The sequence below is a fragment of the Scophthalmus maximus genome, chromosome 22 (genome assembly GCF_022379125.1).
Source record: "Scophthalmus maximus strain ysfricsl-2021 chromosome 22, ASM2237912v1, whole genome shotgun sequence".
Lineage (NCBI taxonomy): Eukaryota > Metazoa > Chordata > Actinopteri > Pleuronectiformes > Scophthalmidae > Scophthalmus > Scophthalmus maximus.
In genome coordinates, this window is record NC_061536.1 from 12,377,661 (window position 1) to 12,397,982 (window position 20,322).

General features: G+C 44.6%; 1 protein-coding gene across 1 annotated transcript; it reads left to right on the top strand.

Annotated features, from left to right (window-relative positions):
* The first annotated feature begins 8,510 nt into the window (after positions 1 to 8,510).
* Positions 8,511 to 13,857, top strand: trhrb (thyrotropin-releasing hormone receptor b). The gene is made up of 2 exons (XM_035621393.2): positions 8,511 to 9,552; positions 11,082 to 13,857. Exons 1-2 carry the CDS (start codon positions 8,770 to 8,772, stop codon positions 11,505 to 11,507), a joined length of 1,209 nt encoding a protein of 402 aa, XP_035477286.2. The 5' UTR covers positions 8,511 to 8,769; the 3' UTR covers positions 11,508 to 13,857.
* Positions 13,858 to 20,322: the final 6,465 nt, after the last annotated feature.

Consider the following 20,322-nt stretch of genomic DNA (forward strand, 5'->3'; position numbering starts at 1 on the left):
CTCTGTCAGAACACAGAGAGAATAAACCAACGAAGACGTTTTGGATGAAACTCACCGAGTCGCGGCTGCACGAGCAACTTCAGAGTCCCTGGCATTACTTTGCACCTGCAGCTCAAGTGTTTGCATGAGAGAAAGGAAAAAAGCATCCATGCGCACCCCACCGCCCCCCCCCCCCCCTCTCGGCTCTACCCCAAGCATTTTATTTACAGTCATATAAGCAGAAGCCACAATGTAAACATTCATTGACACTTTATCTTTTGTTTCCTCTCTCTGGCTCCTGCAGCCTCTCAAATCGCTTCTATCCCCCAAAAAAGAGCACTTAGTAACCACGCGTCACGCTAATGGATCTATATTCCACCTAATGTGTTTCAATAATGGCTTATTATCAAGCATCACAATGCGGTTTTGCTGAGTCGGCTGTATGTATATATATAAATATATAAATATATATATATCAGTATATATATGTACCTTCTCTCTCCCGTCTGTGGCTGCTCGCATCCCCCGGCTGCTTCTGCTCCCCCCCGGTCAATTAGAGAGAGGAAAGAGGCTTGTCTGACCGACCCCTCCCTCCATCCTCCATCCTCCATCCTCCATCCTCCCTCCTCCCTCCCTCCCTCCCTCCCACGGACCGAGCTCCGGCAGAACCAGCCTCAGAGCCTCAGTGTTTCCACCGGTACATGCAGGCTCACTAATCAGAGGAGAGGCGAGCAGGGAGGAGAGAGAGAGATGAGGATGAGGAGCAGGAGGCAGATTTGTGAGCAGGGATATTTCAATTTACACCCACTCCTTTCCTCACAAGACACCTCTGGGGTTACGGTGAGCAGAAACCTGATTGATACAGTTGGTGGATGAATCATAGATGAGCTTACAAGTCATTCATAATCGTGATAAAAGCATCAAATGAGAGCAATACATAAGAGACTCTGTGCTAGCCATCATTTAAAATGAGCCATGTTTTTGTTGAGCAGCCAGAAGGAATGAAAGACTTGGTTTAGCACCAGAGCTAATTTTGGAGCTAACCAAAGCGACTTAAAGTGGAGACAAACAACTTTTCGTCTTAAACTTGTCGTCATGAAGTTAAAACTGACAGCACCGTGTAAGGCAACAGGTCCTCCAACTCGTACATCTAAATAAACGACAACAACCGTTTCCTAAAACAGCGCCTCCAGCGGTGACAGCAGGTACTGCCACAAACGCTTTTTATTTTAGCATCGCGGGCCTTTATTTGCTCTACCAACGCATCGTCGATGAGCGAGTCATGGTTAGGGTGACATCACAGAATATACGCAAATCCACTGAAATACACCAACTTGGCGGACTCACCGGGTCACACCGCTGCCCTCTAGTGGCCACAACGTGAACATAACTACCTTTCCTTTGACTTTATACCGATTTTTAATCCTGCGTTTCACTTCGATCGGGCTAGGGTCAGTTGTCGCTGGCACACTTGAAACAAATAATCAGAAAATCTTTACAACGTCAACGCATGTAGTTTGTAAATGGATTTATTTTATTCTGGGAGGTCAGAGGTGAATAGTTCATCACATCGGTCTGTTTTTTAAGGCAATAAAAAGGACAACGCGTTGTGTTCTGAGTCGGGGGAGGAGGGGGGGATTTTTCTTAACAACCTGGCAACCAAGTCATGTACATCAGGAGAAAATGATTTATTAACAAGAGTCATTAGCGATAAACTCATTATAAGAGGTGACTCATTAGGAAGCGCTGCCTAAGCGACTGCGCGCGCATGTCGAGTGCTCGTCTCCACGAAGCAGGAAATTTGGCAAATTTTTTGGGAGACGTGGCCGGAGAAATGTGATTTATGATTTATTGATCGCCGAGGTAAAAGTGTGAGGTCAGAGGTCACAGCTGGAGAACAGGAGCCCTGCAGCTGAGGCAACAAGCCATCCAGTAGCCCGCTGGTTAATATTGAACAACAGAGATCGTCTCGTCTGACTCTCGGCAATAAAAGTGTATTTACCAAGATGTGGAATAATTCCTTTGAGTAAAGTGAAGCTGCCAAATTACTCAGAAAATGAAAAGAAAAGAAGCCTGCATCACCGTAGCATCCGTCTCTCTGGGAGCATATTCAACACGGTTATCTTTTATAAATATGTGTTCAAACAATGTGGCCGTGAACAAAGAGACGAAGCGCGTAAGAAGGGGGGAATGTTCTCATTCTTCGAATTGAGCAAACGCTGCTGGCAACGCGACTGGCCCATTTTTCCAGAGCTCATATCTCCAGAAACTGGCGTCGGCCTCGCAGGAAACCAACAAACACGTCGTCATCATCGTCATCATCTGCACCACCAACACCACGTGTGTTCACGGGCAACGTCGGGTTCTGCTGCGATAGCTCTAATCTTTTCGGTCTGAACGTGGCACCACAAAGTGGCAGGAAACAGGATCTTCCACCTCCCCGTCTCCGCGGGGCACTGGAGCGTACGCCGGCCTGTGAGGAGGCCAAAGGTCACGATTACAAAACGCTCCGGCGCTCCACCATTAAAGTTCAACTTTGCGCTGATTACTGGGGCCAAGCACCACCACCACCACCACCCAACCCCCTCCGGCGCTCGTGGGGTAATGCGGGATCTGCTCGCTGCACATTCAGCGGTCACAGGGGCGAGGGGGAGCAACAGTGCTTCGACGCGCTTCGGGGCGGTTTTAACATTTCCGACCAGGGATGCGTAAACGGAGGGAGAGAGACGCGCGTGTTCGGTGCAACAGATTTCACAGCTGTAGAACAGACGAGTGTGTGGAGAGTCTGAAGAGGCAGATTTAAACCTTGGCGCCCGTTAGGTGATGATTTGTAATCTGATTTAGGAAATATTGTAATTTCTGTTTCTTTAAAATGAAAGAAAGATCATCGAAATCTAACATTTCGATGATCATTTACAACTACTACTATTATCATTATATATATATATATATATTTTATTAAAAAAACATTCGATATATATATATATATTGTACTAATCAGATTAAAAACAAGATGGCACCTCCCGCAGAAGCTGCCGTCAGTGCCCTTGAGCCAGGCAGCAGACAGGTGGTGGCTTACAGCACAGTGAAGTGAGTCCCTGCAGCCCCCCCCCCCCCCCCCCCCCATGCAGTAAACAGGTAGAAAGGAAGGATTCATATTTCTATAACTGCGACTTTAAGTGCAGCGCTGCAGTGACATTAAAAACTAAGCACCGAGAGAGAAACCACCACCCTGCTCCCATAAAATATATATATATATTTTTTTTTTTATTTGTAGTAATACCACTGCTCCCTATAGTTTATGATCTAAAGTGATTTGTCATTTCCTTCCAGACATGCTTCTCAAACCAGCAGGCCTGTTTTTATTTACGCCGGCCGGGCGAAGTGTGGCATTTTCCCCCTGACGGATGTGCTCCGAGGCCGGAGAACAAGCGGAGCTATGAATAGCTGATGTGGAGCCAGAAGCAGCAGCAGCAGCAGCAGGTCCAAGGTTAGACCGGGACACCGGGAAACAGGCGTACAGGAAGACAGGCCTGAGCCGCGGGGCAGGGGAGGAACGCCTCTGACTGGACACACACACACACACACACACACACACACACACACACACGTCTGCTGGATGTTTCCTGTCCGGTGGCATAAGAGCTGAGTCAAGCTGCTGATTTCTCCCTCCGCTCTCACTCACTCACTCACTCACTCACTCACTCACTCATCTTGAAGCATATTTTGGATGAAGTTCAAACAGGTAAATCATGAAAAAAAGGAAAAGAAAATGAAACAACCACAGACATCAAACATCCTGTGAGCAGGAGAGCTGCTGAACTGAACTACAGTCAACAAGAGACGAGAGGAGCCTGAGGGGCCGACTCCTCTTCCTCCCCCCCCCCCCCCCCCCCCCCCCCCCACTTCACTTCACTTCACTGATAATCCATTTAGGGCAAACATCTCTCCGTCTGCATCCACAGGCAAACACACTCACACGCACACACGAACACGCACAAGGTCATCTGTCAGTCACTGGACAAATCCCCTGGATTTCTGGGCTTCGGGGAGAAACAAAACTGAACTTTCCTTTTTGTTTCAATTTGCCCACGGAGACACCAGTGTGTGTGTGTGTGTGTGTGTGTGTGTGTGTGTTTTGCTTACAGTTTTTGTAGAAATAGATTATTACATTGAGTTATAATGAATATGAAATGTCAACAAAAGAAAATGGCATAATATTAAGAGTAGATCCGTTGTTATAGTGTATGAATTAGATGATGTTTAAATTGCTGGGTCACGACAATGGATTGAAATGTGGAACTTTGACTTCTGCGCTGGCTTCTGGTGATATTAGCGACAGGTTGCACATTTTCCTTTTCCATATTCTTCATTCTTTCATATGCACTTAAACTTTCACTGTGTCCTGGTTTTTGAGTCAGATCCTTTTATTCAGCAGTTTGTGCCGAATCTCCGCAGGCGCAGAAACCTGAAGCTTCACGCGACAAACACTTTGACATTTTCTTTGACAGTATCTAACCCCAGGATACTTTCCAGCGTCCAAATCCTCACGTTTTTATAAATTGTGATAAATGTGATTTTTTCCCACTGCCACATATACGGGCCACACACTGACACCTGCAAGCACTGACGTGTGCAGACTGTGAGGTGTCGCACGGTGGGGGAGGCGAAGACGAAGACGACGGCGGCGTTGAGCAGTCGTACGAGCAGGAGTGGTGCTTTCTGTCGCTGCAGGTAATAGACTGGACCCTGTAGTGTACTTATCATTAACTGAGGGAGGTCAGGGTGGGAGCTTGTTTACGACTGACCTTGAGTCATGGGCCTGCAGCGCGTGTGTGTGTGTGTGTGTGTGTAACCAGCCATATGGGTCCCAGTCGGCTCAGACTGATTTCCTTTAAAATGACCTGTCACTGTCTCAGTAAATCTCAAAGGTCAAAGGTCATTGTAAGATTGTAAAGGACTGTTATGTCTCTGTTGAGTTATTATGCAACAGTGCCGTGGAAATGCACAAGCTAATCTACTATTTTTTGTGTGCCAACAAATAGATATTTCTTTTAATTTTATGTACCATACAACATGTTCTGCACTTTGTGTGAGAGCAGTAAAACGGTGGTGTACAGCTCCTGTGGGAACACACACACACACACACACACACACACACACACACACACACACACACACACACACACTGCAGAACTTAATCTGTTGCGTTTCCTGCAGATTTGTCTCCTTTGCTCTCGTTCCCCTTCCCCCTCCCCTCCGTCTGAATATAAAACTGTCATGAATGAAAGGGCTGTACTCACCATCGGGGCCTCTCCTGCGCTTTCATGCTCCTGCAGCAGTTTAAAGACGATTATTCTGTCGGCTTCAGAGAGCCGCGCACCTGTTTGACACTGTTACAGTGGATATAAAGGGGGACGACAGTTGCACTTTTGCACTTTTCAGCTTTTTCTGTGCAAACCTGGGAGAGAATTTGAAAAATCCCCCACACTGTCGATCACAGACTATTTCTTTATCATATTTTTTGACGTATTCTATTGAAAAAACAACGACATTATCATGCAGTGATCGGTCTGAAGCCTAAAACATATTTTGGTGTGTAAGTAACTATACAGACAAAGAAAGAAAATGAAAAAAATTATTAAAAAAACAAAACAGATTAGTGTAAAAAAATCACAACTTGTGTGTTCACTCCTTTATGAACAATATCATGCCCATTTTTACTATAATCTGTTTGTTTTTTATCTTGATGTTCCACACATTTTCCATTTCCTATAAACTCACCCGTTTAAATGACATACAAACCCTCACAAATTCAGATTCGTAAATCATTTTTCCAAAAATCAAATCTAAGTTCATTTACAAGAAGTTTGAATTGGACATGATTGGCATAAGGCATCTTGGAAAAAAATCACACAAACCACCCATCAGTGGTGATTACGCAAAAAAACCCGATCTGCCGTTAAATCATTGAAACGCTGATTATTACGTTATGTGTTGTCAATATAGAGCAGGACAGAAATATCCGTTTCCTCTTGGCTCAGTTCCGGTGCTGGTCCGCTTCGTCCTTCGGGTGGCAGTAAAACTCCGTCACTTGTTTTTCTACAGCTGATTCCTTTTTATCCGGCCACTGCTGCTGTGAATAATGTAATCAAGCAAAGGTCTTTTAAGAAGGAGGAGGGAAAGGAACATATTTAATTTTGGGGTAATTACCGCTGATTGGAGCATGATTGTGTTCGGCAGACAAAAGGGATGTGAGTTTTCCAGTTGGGATGGATGGATGGATGGATGGATGGATGGATGGATGGTCTTATGGTAATCAAAACCAGCGCACACATCACAGATAAAATAAGACAAAGTGGGAGTCATTACTTTTAAATTACAATGACATATTAAAACACTAACGCTCTCTTCGTCTTTGATGAAACGCGTCTGCAGCAGCCGGGTGACCTACAGTTTTTCCTCCCTGATGGAAGGAGACAGAAGTCTGGGTGACGAGGACGTTTTTCCGAGCGTCCGCCGGAATGACCTTTGCCCTCCGAGTACTTCATGAACACGGTCAACATTGTTGGAGTCACCGTCGTCCCTGGCCTGTTCCTCTCGTGCGTCAAAATGAAATGAACTCAACTTCCTGGAGAAGAACAGTCTCTATCTGGGACTGGACTTTTTACAGTCGGAGTCAACGTCAGCGTCGAGAGCCATCTCGTCATCGACCCGTGTTGACTTACACTGTACTTTTTTCCCCGACTGCTGCGGCAGGACGGTTTCAGCAGAAAATCGATGCGCATCTCTCTTTTTTCTTAGAGACGCCCAGCTGTAAATATGAGTCATTACACCATCTGCTCTACAGTGAGGACATCCATCCATTATCTATACGGCCTTATCCATGAAGGGCCGCAGCGGGGGCAGGAGCCAATCCCAGCTGACATTGGACATGGACAGGTCGCCAGCCCATCACAGGGCCAACACACAGAGACAAACAAGCATTCGCTCTCACATTCACAGAAAACTCATAATAATACTTCAAATGTCCACGCTGCAGTAAAAATAAATCAGCCCAGTAATCATGGCAGATTTGGTCCTTACATATCTATGGTAACAAGACACTGATCTAAATCTGCCTCCGTCTTCACACGCTGTATTCTGATGGGAATCATGGGGGGGATATTATGTAATTCCCTCTCATCCGGGTCCACCTGTTGCTCGGGACGGACGGCCGGCAGCTCCCATGAGCTCGCAGAACAACAATCCGCAGGATTAAAAAGTGAAGCGTTGGCGACGCGATCGTCACCATCGTCCTCAGCCACAGTTTTCCGAAGCAGAACGAGCACAGTTGGTGTGGAGGAGAGTTTTCCCGCCTCCGCGGTGGTGTTGTGTCGAGAACAAGCCACCGCACATGTTGTTGGACGGCGACAGTAAGACGGGTCACTGCAGATCATTCCTTTTTTCTGTGCTTTTCATGTTGGCGCTACAATGGAGAACTCAATCTAGGTCTTATCTTTCACAGTCTGTGTGAAATTCACTCTGTCTGCTTCTCATTTAGATCAACGCAACATGAAATCAGTGTCTGAAGTGTCTTAAATCGTGAAGTACGGGTTCACATTTTAGCAGCAGTCGGTTCTTCACATGAGAGTCTGGACATCTTGGAAAGTGCAAACGCTGGTTTCTTATTAAATATGATTCACACAGTGAAATAAAGAAGGACACGTGGATGGGTCAGATCTGACGGGGGCAGACGGACAGAAGGTGTTACATTATATAAAAGTGAAGTGTGAAACTTCAGAACAAAGGACAGTTCGCATACTGTAAATCTCCACCCGTTCTTGAATCTTCCCTCTTTCAGAGCTATAGCTACACAATGTATCATCTGTCATCAGGCCGTTGAGGTTCGTATCCACGGCGATTTGGTGGAGATTTGGATGGTCTTAGCAAAGTGAGGTGACTTTATTATCTACAGTCGAAAAAAACTGCACCTTGTTGCTGCACCACGTTTTCTCATTGATCTCTAATAGAGTGATGCCAATTTGTCATCAAAACACCAGCCAGTGAGAAATATACACAATAGACCAATTAAGACGTACATGTTCTGCCTCTTCCCCCAAAAAACCCCCTCCAATGTTTTGTTAGATTCCAAACTAAAAAACGGTACAAATATTGATCAGCTCCATAAAAACAAACATGGCACTTCATTCTGTTATGAGTCAAAGTGGCAGCCTGCTGAGCTGAGCAGAGGTTAAACTCAGATGCAGAAAAACAGTGACAGAATAACAGTCACCTGCATCTTTATATGCATCATATCTATAAGCAGAAGAGATACTGGTCTCTTCATCCTATTTCCATTAAAATTAAAATAATAACAGAAAAAAAACAGGGAGACATGAATATGTTGTGTGTGTGTGTGACCAGCTGGTTCTGAGGACTGGGGGAGGTCTGCTGTGAAATGTAATAATGGTCTAATCCCCCCTCCTCCGCATGCGTAAAGCGGGCATGTGCCAAAAACGCAAGACTCAAAAGCAGAGCGCCATCTGCCTCGTTCCACAGACACAGTTGGTTCTGACGAGAGGAGTCCCGAGCTGCTCTTTGTCCGATTACCACGGGAAGCTGCATCCACTTCCCGGACATAAATATACCTGAGGTGTGGACGCACACTTTTCCTCCAGACGCTCCGGAGTCGGTGGTTCGCTCGCTCCGGCCGCGCGTAAAACCAAACCCGTTGCGCGCGGGAGGCTCCTTTTTTTTTCTTCTTCTTCTTTCTTCTTCTAGACAATTGCGCTGAAAAAAAAGTGACCGATGGGCAACTTCACGGCATCGCCGCAGACCAACCAGACGCTGGGGATGTGGACGGACTACAGCCTCCAGTACAAGGTGACGAGCAGCGCGCTGCTGCTCGTCATCTGCCTCCTCGGCATCGTGGGCAACGTCATGGTGGTGCTGGTGGTGCTCACCACCAAGCACATGCGGACCCCCACCAACTGCTACCTGGTGAGCCTGGCCGTGGCCGACCTCATGGTGCTGACGGCGGCCGGCCTGCCCACCATCGCGGACAGCGCGTTCGGCTCGTGGGTGTTCGGCCACTACGGCTGCCTGTGCATCACCTACTTCCAGTACCTGGGCATCAACGCGTCCTCCTGCTCCATCACCGCCTTCACCATCGAGCGGTACATCGCCATCTGTCACCCCATCAAGGCGCAGTTCCTCTGCACGCTGTCCCGGGCCAAGAAGATCATCGTGATCGTCTGGACCCTGACGTCCCTGTACTGCGTCATGTGGTTCTACCTGTCCGACATCCAGGAGCTGGTGTACGACAACGTCACCGTCACCGCCTGCGGCTACCGCGTGCCCAGGCACTTCTACCTGCCCATCTACTTCTTCGACTTCGGCGTGTTCTTCGTGCTGCCGCTGCTGCTCTCCGCGGTGCTGTACGGGCTCATCGCGCGCATCCTCTTCCTCAACCCGCTGCCCTCCGACCACAAGGACAACAACAACAAGGCGCACAAGAAGAAGAACAACAACGGACACAACAGCTGCAAGAACTCCCGGCACTCGAGCTCCACCGCGACCTCCCGCAGACAGGTGCGTCAGGACGCGGACTCCATACAAACTGCTGATGGTGTAATTGAGCACCTATATTCTATAGTACTATAAATGTAAAAATAAAATAAAAAAATAAACTAGTTAGAATAGGTATAAAAATGTTGAGCTTTTATGATTTCATAAATCACCCAAAACTCCACCATATATATATATATAAAAAAAAAAATATATATATATATATATATATATATATATATATATATATATATATATATAACTAATGATACGTCACTGAGATAATAATAATATAATATACAAAAAATATTATATTCTATAATACTTAACATGTAAAAATAAACAGTTATAATAAACGTCAGGATTTCACATATAAAACACATGTTGAATATTTAATATTTCATAAATCACCCAAAGCTCCACTTCCACCAGCTACAATTTGGTAAAATGCATTACACACATGTATATATATATATATATGTATATGTATATGTGTGTATATATATATATATATATGAATGTATATGTGTGTATATATATACACACATACATACAAGTTTTTTACAAATTGAGTTTTTTCTTTTTACATTCTTAGTGGATGTTAAGGGTCCAGTTGCTTTTTCCTCCAATGAAAAGGGGAAAAAATTAAGAAAATAATTAACCAATTGACTAAATAAATGTTGTTGAAAAAGATGAATGAATTGGAGAAAATATTTGCCCCGGATTTAACAATGAGTCTGTTTGAATGAATATCGTACTGTTGTGTCTCTTAACTCTTATATTTGTTGGGGTTTTCTCCCCAGTACATTTACATATTTAGTACAAAATCACAAAATCTTATGGTGAACTCATATCTTCATATCTGACGGGGAAATAATGAATGCATATTTTTTCCCTTAACTACTAATCAGTCTATTTCCTTATTATCATCAAAAATATTTTCCCTAAAAGCTGAAGTTTACATATCCAAAGGTCTTGTTTTGTATGACCAACACAAAAAAAACGGAGGATATTTATTTTCCTTTAAAAGAAAAATATTATCATAGTCCTAGTTAGACCTGTTAGGTGTGAGGATATGGGAGAAGTTCTAAGAAAAGAAAATAATCTTCAAGAGGTTCTTGGAGATAAAGATGTGGTTGCATTTGATAAGCAATAAATTAATTGGTTGTTACAGATTGATTTACAATATAACGTGACATTTAGTTTTATTTACCCAACCAGTCAGTTTTCATTTCAGCTCCCAAACTTGTACAAATTAAAACTGAGACTACCTCTATGGGTGGACACCAGCAGAAATCAGGGACTGTCCCTTTAAGAGTTGGGATTCCAAAGAGACAAACCCTCTTCATCCTCAACTAAAGACAATAAAAAGATGTTAATGAACTGAAAGAGCAAGAAGTGAATATGTTAGAAAATGTTAACTTGGTCCTTCTTCAGTATCTGTTATTGCTGTTGTTTGTTCATAGCTCAACAGCTGGTTTCTCAGGTTCTCCTCGGAGTTTTTATATTCTTATAAAGTAGTCCTCATATTTCCCGCTGTTGCCCGCCGACAGGTGACCAAGATGCTCGCCGTGGTGGTGGTCCTCTTCGCCGCGCTCTGGATGCCGTACCGCACCCTGGTGGTGGTCAACTCCTTCCTGGACCGGGCCTACCTGGACAACTGGTTCCTGCTCTTCTGCCGCAGCTGCATCTACCTCAACAGCGCCATCAACCCGGTCATCTACAACGCCATGTCGCAGAAGTTCCGCGCCGCCTTCCGCAAGATCTGCCGCTGCCGCAGGAAGGGCCCGGACAAGCCGGCCGCCTACGGCATGGCGCTCACGTACAGCGCCGTCAAGGACACGTCGATGGTGGAGAGCACGGACCACTACACCACGGAGCTGGAGGAGCTCACCGTCACGGACGACCTGCTGTCCGACCAGAAAATGATGTTTCCGAACCCCTGCTCGTACGGGAAGGTGGACTTCAGCGACCCCTGAGGTTTGCACTCGAGGCCTGGCGTCGATTTCCGAGGCCACGGAGGCGAATGTGAGGCTAGACTTAAAAATTCAAGACTTGTTGAGAAATGTTGCTTTAATGGAGTCCGCTAAGTGGGAGTATTGGTTGGTGAGTGCCGGCTGACCTTTGTGGAGGGCGGGCTGCTGCTGTAGCTAGAGACGTGCACTCATATTACAGACGCGGCTGACAACGAAGCCAAACACGCTCTTCGTCGAGGAGCGACCCCGGACGCTGTAAAGTCACAAACATCCAGAGATAAGTGCTTTTTCATTGCACTGCTGTCATCTCATCCGGGACCTGCCCCTCGTAAAAAAAAAAAAAAAGGACTGTAAATGAGGCAACCAAACAACACGGAAGAACAAAAGCATCGTTCTCTCGCGTCAAAGTTCAGATGAGCACAGACTCACCGCTGATTCGTAAAGAGGCTGCACACGACACCACGTGGACTTCAACGCCGGGGAGTCTTGTGACGTGACGTCAGTGAATGTGCCCCTCGGCACATTAACGCGGGCCACACGGCGACGCCTTAATGCCAAAGGATACCAAAAAACCCCACAACAGCGGCGGCACCCCGAACAGATCGATGCCCACGCGTCCGGTTCGGAAGCGAGTGAATTGACCGAACTGTAGAATGCTTGTACCACTTTTTCCGTTTTTGTTCTGAGAAGAAAAGATTCAAATGTCTTCAGGGCAGACGGTTCATTGGAGTGTGTTGTCGCACCTGATCCTTCATTCACAAAAGCGCTCGATGGCGAAGGTCGCGTGAACCGGCCTTGAGCACGTTGTGAAGGCAGACTCGTGCTCTGGAGGCTCAGTTTGTACACGGTCTGGGGACAAGAGTGAATGAAATTTAGAAATGCGTTACTCCAATTCAAAAAAAAAAAAAAAAAGTGCCATAAAAAAATTAAGTTTGATATTTGCTGCTGTGGCTACCATGAATCTTTTTCTCTGGCATACTTTAGAAAGGGTTTATAAGTTGTCAATCATGACTCTATTTATGGAAAACGCATTATATTTCACCTTATAGGTCAGCATAAGTGATTCAAACTAACAAAGTCCATGTATATATCAATTTTTTGTAGCTGTTTATAGCAAACACTAATTTAACTGAAAGACAAACAGGCAAAAAATAATCCCTGATACAAAACTGGAAATGAACATGAAGTAGTTTGATCAGTATCACATCAAAAATCTATTTTTTTTATAACTAAATATTAACGTTAACTACTTCAGACTTCACAGAACAAACCTATGAAGAGTAACTTAATACCTGTACTGTCCTGTCGGAGGTTTCAAGTGTGTTGCACCTGTGGCCACGCCCACTGGTGATGTCACCAACGCACCTGGAAGTACACGTCCACGCCGCTGCATCAGGACGAGAAGTTAAAACCTCTGAAAGTCGCCTCCATAACCTGTATAAAACATATGAATCTATAAATGAACAGCTCATACATGCAGATCTGATTAGCCTTATTTCTATAATTAAGAAAGTCATAACTTACTACTACATAATCTCATTAATGTTAACAAACATATAACCCACAGCACTGGTTGCAACTTATAAACCCTTTCAAAAATATGCCCTATTACACACTGGCATCTCTGAATATCTTCTCTATCTAAGTTTCTCACTTTAGTTTGAGCAGTTGCAGCGGTTATGTCACAGTGGGAAAGACTGTATATAGTGTTACAGAGGTATAAGTGTAACATATGAATTATGTCCATGGCGTTCAGCTCTATAAGCTCCCCGTGATCGTCGGTGTTTTGTTTTCGTACCGTGTGAACTGTGAACCTTCGGCGAGCTGGTGAACGTGGCTGCGTGGACGCCTCGCTGATGTCTGCGCTTTGGGCCGGATCAGAGGCGGCTCATGAATGTTTCCGAGCACAATCTGCCACAGACAGGGGGGAAATTAACTGGGCGGCTGCAGCAGCAGCAGAAACTGGGGGGGGGGATTCATTCTTCAGTGTGTGTGGAACATATCAAATAGCAGCTGTAGCTTTTGTTCCATGATTGTACCAGTACTGTACATGCTCTCGAGTGTCGGTAGATGTTCCCTGTGTGTGCTTTAAGTGATCGTTATTCATGGTAACTTTTGTTTTGTCAAGCTGAAAAGAGAAGTTACCTGTATGGTTTTAATGCCGCCCCCGACGTTCACTATTGCCCCCTTTAAGACATTAAACATTATTTTTATGATGTGCTATTCGGGAAGATGCCGCTTGAGTCTCGCTGCTAAGATTTAGTGTGATACCGTGAATATGTGGCTGGTTGTCAAGAAATACTTTGTGGATTTTCTCTTCATGTTCCAAATAAAGTTGTTTCGGGAATAAGAATCTTTATTTCTTCTTCTTCTCTTTTTTATGTCCATTTCACATTTGGAGGTGTCAACCTTTTTTTTGTTGTCTTCGAAGCTCATGTTATCAGTTCAAATTCTACTCATCTAATGATGATCCCCATGATGATGATTTAAAAAGGACAAAGTCAAATTGCCTGAAACCAAATGTTTGTCCCGGCAGCCAAAAAGTGCCATCCTGCTCATAAACCAAACTGGAAGGTTTAACGAACTAAAAATATATATCTCGTAAAAGTGACAAGACCCCCCCCCCGCCCCCTGAAAAAAACCTCATATATATATATATATAGATATAAATGTGTCAAACCACAGCTCCCCCACAGCACCAACAACCCTACACGGGATAAAGAATGGAGACGTCATATCTATCGAGCGACGCCACGTACAAACTGTCTGAGAGCCGTTTCAGTTAACTGCTAATTTACAGCCGTCGCAGGACTAAAACACTGCGTGATTGGAATTTCAAAAGGCCCCGTGCAATTTTCCCTGGAGCGTTATTATACGGTTCTGACGCGAAGCCCCCACCGCCCGCGCTATCGCGCAGATGTTGATTTGCCGTCGACCCCAGACTCCGCTGTGACAAATGGCTGCAAAACACTCGAGAAAGAAGACGGGCGGTCCACAGGGAGACATTGACCTTTAGCCAGTTCCCTGGTGTAGACCCGTCATACCAACCATGAAGGTAAAATGGTGGAGGTTTCCGTTTGCTCACCCCCGGTCCACCTCCGTTCACTTATACTATCTGCTAAGTGGCTTTGAGGAAGGATACGACTGCCAACTGACAATGAATGAATGAATCTACCCTTATTAGTATCTAGCCAGGCAGGCCGGTAGTTCCAGGTTGTACTTAAAGAGACACCTCCGAACCTCCGATCTCTGTACATTACCAAACAGCCAACGTTCCCCTATAAACACAGCGTGAGGCAGAGAATAATGAGGATTTATTTGTATGTTTGCCTCAAAAGCCAAAATAGCCGGCAAAAGAACTGAGTGACGGCGGCAACGACTACGAGAACCAGAGTCAGAGGAATCACTCCACGATCCTTTTTTCGGGCTCCCGAGACGTTTGGGCCCGGACCTGAACGCGCGCCACTGCAGCGACGACGGTCTGAACGAGCGGCGTTTTTCCCCCGAGAGAAGGTGCCGTTGCCGTGGTTACTGGTGATCCGGTCCACAAAGGAGGCTCTCGAGAACTCTGATAGGAACTGGCCCCTTTGTTGGGGAGCAGTTCAAGGCCGCAGCATAACACGCGGCAGAGCGCAGCCTTTTTAGAGAGAAACAGCACGACCAGAGCATCTGCAAACGTCAGCTGCACTTTGAATACTGGCATCCGGTGAGGTGGTGTGTTTGGTTTGACCTCCAGTAATAAGAAAAACAAAAACCTTTCCTGTTCCTTGGTTTTTCCTGGAACTCGGCTCTCGCCAGCAATCGACGATGAATGCAAAGCGTTGCTAAAACTTACTGCCAGTAAGAGTTCCACCGCTTTGTCGGTCCAAGAAAAAGAAATCCCTGCTCCTATTTTTCACCATTGTTGTTTCGTGTTCCTAGGACTTTAATTGTCACGTGATGTGCGCTATCAGGTGTGTTGGTGTGGACGGAGATTATGACGGATGTGGGGCTTAAACGTTCGTTTGGACGGAGATTGTTTTAAATGACATGGTTAAAGGATTCGCATGGATGTAGCTTCAAGGCTAAACTTGTGAACTACTAATGAGTATTAATAGTTTTAATATTAGCTATAACTTACAGGTAAAAATGTAAAAATAATCTAGTTGTGAAGACCTTTACATTTATTCTTGTAAAATAACTGACACTCATCACAAGAAGGGAAGGAAGTTGTGACCAATAATGGAAAAAGAAAAGATTATTTGATTGTGTCAGCTAATTCAACCTTGAGAAACCTTAATACGTGTTGTTCAAACTATTCATATTTAAGTAGGCAACTCAAAATTCAATCAACACAAAAATCCATTTTAAAAAGAGAAACTATACTGCTGACAACACTGTGTGATTGACAGGTGATTTCTAGGCATTGTGGAGAGGAAACCACAAAGCAATCATGCATTAGTGACAAGCACGACACACAAAAAAAACCCCACTGTAGATTACTACTTCAAATTCTGCTCCTGTACGAAAGGATATAATTAAGAGCCTGTCTGCCGGATGCAGGCCTTGAATTAGTGCTGTTAAATAACAGCGCATCCAGGCTATAATATGAACTTGTCTGAATTTATCTTAATCAAGTGTCAAAACAGACGAGGCGCAAAGGAAAGGACGAAGTTGAGAGAGAGACAGAGAGAGAGAGAGAGAGAGAGAGAGAGAGAGAGAGAGAGAGAGAGGGGGGCGTGGTTCAATCGGAGAAGAGGAACATGAGGGGGGACGAGCAGAGGCAGGGGACCATTATTCAGGTGGAGTCAGAGGTGGAGAGATAAGACACGTTCCGGCTCATTAGCTCTGAAATCAATGTGTTTCTTTGAGCACAATAAAAAAGAGCTTGTTCTGTTATAATGGGACCGTAATGTTCCTTACGACACCACGGACAGGGACGGCAACAAAAGACAAGGGGTGGGGTAATTACAGCTCGCCTGCAACAAGGGAGCCGCCTCAGCCTTTATGAATAATTACCCAGGGAAGAAAAACAAACTGCATCAGGGGGCTATTCCAATAGGAGAATTTGTTTTAATATCATACGGTTAAATTAATGAAGCCAAGAGCTGTAGAGGCGAAGCAAAATCAGGAATTAATTGATGATACGACCCAATATTTTGTGTTTCCAAAGGCTGATATAGGCTTCACTGTTACACTGATGCATAGCACACGAATGACAGTTGCATTGGGCGGAAAGATCCTTTATTGTAAAGAAAATGGCCAAGCGGTTTCGGTCAAACCAAGGTTTGCTGCCAGCAGAGCTCACTAGAGCCTTGAATGGGTATTAATCCACAGCCGAAATAGTCCCCAGCAAATCCGGGGGTCCGACGACATGGCTTTAAAAAACTAAATCAAACTGTGACCTATGTAAAAAAAAAGGTTTTCACCTATTGGGTATCGTAACCAAGTGTTGAGGTAAATCCATCCATCACGCAATGGTGGTGAGGAATCTGATCAGACCCAAATTCACCAGGCAGCGTGACAACGGCGCCAAAAGAACAGCCAGGTTTTGGTCTTTTCATGGACTTTGAATGCAAAAAAGGACCATTATCATCATTAGCCTTATACTTTAATGGTGCTCTAATAAATATCTTCACGTTAACAATGAAGGAATTGACTGAATTTAATTCGAAAGATGCAATATTTATGGGGGAACTTATGTGCCTAGCTTATTTTTCCAAAGTGATGATATCAATCTTAAAAACTCGACAGTGTCCTATTACACACCTCGCAGAAGATGGAAGACGACCGCGCTTTTTCTGGAAACATTTGAAAGCCCCTTGTTGAAAATCTTTATTATAATAACCTTCTATTTTCACCTTCTTCTGCCGCATAATCTGCCTCCATTCAAGACGTTGCCAGCTTCCCACAGTGCAGTGACCTCCGCCGCCATGTGCGGAGAGATGGCCGCGCAGGTACGATGACATCCAATATAACATTTAATTACTTCCCTTCGATCCAGCGATCACACCGATGGGAGCGCCGTTCGTCACCGAACAAATGCGCAATCAGCTGGGTTGTGATTGGCCTGTGCCGTTCTCCCGACTGGGGGAATGTGTGCCTTTGTTTACTTTAATTGTTCTGTGGTTTTCAAGGTGGCGATTGCAGGGGCGGGGAGGAGCAGCCTCAATCACGAGGAGGAGCAGAGCTTTAATCACAGACCACAGGTTCTTTTCTTTCTTTTCCAAGGTGACTCAGTTGTACTCACGGTTAGGAGGACACAGGATGTTCCAACTTTTACGCTGCTGGTGCAGCGTCTCTCCTCACAGCAAGAACCTGCCCTGGGTTTTGAACCTGAAGACCGGCCTGGGCCACTCTGACTGGAGTTTGCATGTTCTCTCCCGTGCACAGGGTTTCTGCATGCAGGTGAGGTCAATTAAATAATAATAAATGTATATTCTTACATTATTATTTTACTGACAAAGTGCTACACAAGACACACCCACACACCGACTCACACTTGACAGTCTTTTTACATGCAAAAATATCCCAATTTCTATTTGGCAGGAATCAATCCAACTTTTTTTTTTGTCTAAACAGCTAAGGGTGTATGACATTGACAAAAACGTAAAAAAAAAAAAAATATATATATATATATATATATATATATATATATATATATTCGGTGGCTCTGTCTCATTAAACAAGCGATGCTTGTAATTAAGAATCCACACCAATACTGATGAATCAGCCCCTGCCAATTATAGATTATAGAAGCTGGAATGTGCTCAGCAAACTTCTTGAATATGACATTGTTTCTGCTGTACATTACCTTGGGTACTTATTCCAGCAATAAGCAGAGGACATAACATGATATCTGATATTAGATCACGGATATAACGGGACATCTCCGTTAATTTGGGCTTTTAAATGAATCACATTCAACCAATTCATAAAAGTAAATGAATCAAATCGAATCAACTTCATCAAAGCAGCATATTAAATGTCCCGTGACTCGAGTTTGTTGCTGGTTTGATTTTGACCTGAATCTTCACCTTTATCGCATCAGTGTGATTGAAAACACAAACACTGGTAGTGACACATGAGCCAAGCTGGTATGTGGTTGTTGTCCCAGGAAACCCGATTCTAATTTAGATCCGGATCGAGTTGCCCTGACCCTGCAGCCAATGGAACTCATTCAGAGGATTGACATTTTTTTTTTTAAAAGAACACAGCGAGGCTGTCAATCTTACAAAAATCCTCCTTTAATGCTGTGAGTTTTTTGGAGCAGTGGTGCGGGGGCTTTGGGGGAAAACACAAGACGGTGAAACAGCAACTATCCAATTCTCTGTGATCCGATGGCTCGATGATATGTTGTTGTAACCGGAGCTCGTCCTCGGAGACATTAGCAGCTCTGACAGGTGCCCGTCAAGTAATTGAGGTAAAGCTTGTGCAGCTAATAAAAAGAAGCGGAGCCGTCTAATTGAATTTGCGGATGAATAATTAGATGAAACTGAGAGTAAAACTGGATTTCCCTGGACAAAACAAAGACAGAGTTAAAGAGATAAGGCTGACTACCCAGGGCCTGTAGCGCGGCTCAGCGGGGGGGGGGGGGGGCACTCTCCTCAGAAAGCGGCCGGACTCTGGGGAACTGAGGACACAAATTGCAGTCTTGACAAAATTGCCCATTCCTGCCGAAGAATATTGAATTGTAAACTGTCTGTAACGGGGGGGGGGGAGACGACGACACAATGTGCACTGGGGTCCTTTGTGTTCCAGCTCCAACGTCACTGGCAAATTGGGCAGTTTTCCTATAATTTTTTATGAATATCAATCAGCGAAAAGGCCGGTTTCTGTTTATCGTTCCCTCCAATTGAACATGACAAGATATGAGTCTGTTTCTTTCCGGATTTTAACGGCGATGTTGTGTTTAAGCCTCTCTTTGCCTTAAAAACCCAAAAACGAATCCCGCAAGAACATCGATCCCTGTATCTCCTCTGCTCTTCACGGGCTACAATCGGATAAAACATGAATTAGAGGAAGTGAAGCATGCATTTTATTTTTACATCAAAAAAGGAAAAAGTCCATTAGTGTCTCTCTTGAATCTTTTCGAATCTATTAGGTCGACTGGATGAATGGGCTCCTTCAGGCTTTTCTTAAGAAAGATGGAAAAAAATAGGAAACCAGCAAAGCAGAAAATGTTTGTTTACGGGCGGGATTTTTTTTTGGCTTCGACACAAAGATGTGAAGAGTGAGGAGTCACACATAACACACGCTGCAGCCGTGCCCATGCCGAGTGCTGGAGGGAGAGTGCAAAAGTTTAAAAACGCGAACTTCGCTTTGTTATCTCTATCCCAGGTTTCTAAGCAGCAGATGTACTTTAATAGCTCTGAGGGAAAAGTGCATCAGATGCTATCTGCAGCTTTACACCTAGTCCAGGAGCTTCCATTTAAACGACCAGGGGGGGGGGGAAGAAATAAGGAAAAGAAGAAAAACATTTGGAAAACACATGATTGATTGAATGTTTAGACCTCCTGGGATTTCAGGCCTCAAGTCCGACCGATCCGTCCAAGATGGAGTCTAATACGACAAGAGCCAGTGTGGTTTGTGAAACATGTTTCTGCAAATTAATGGAAAATGAATCTTTCTCTGCGTCTTTCATATTTCCACAGTGATGATTGTCGAATGAGCCACGGAGAGGGATTTCCTCAGAGTCTCAGTGCAACACAAGAGATATGTATTCAACTAATATTATTGTTACAGTATTTCTGCACTAGATTTTTTTGAATTGCAAACGTTTGTAATAATGCGGTGAGTTTTTAATTGGGCACTACTTGTATGTCATGTATATTTATAA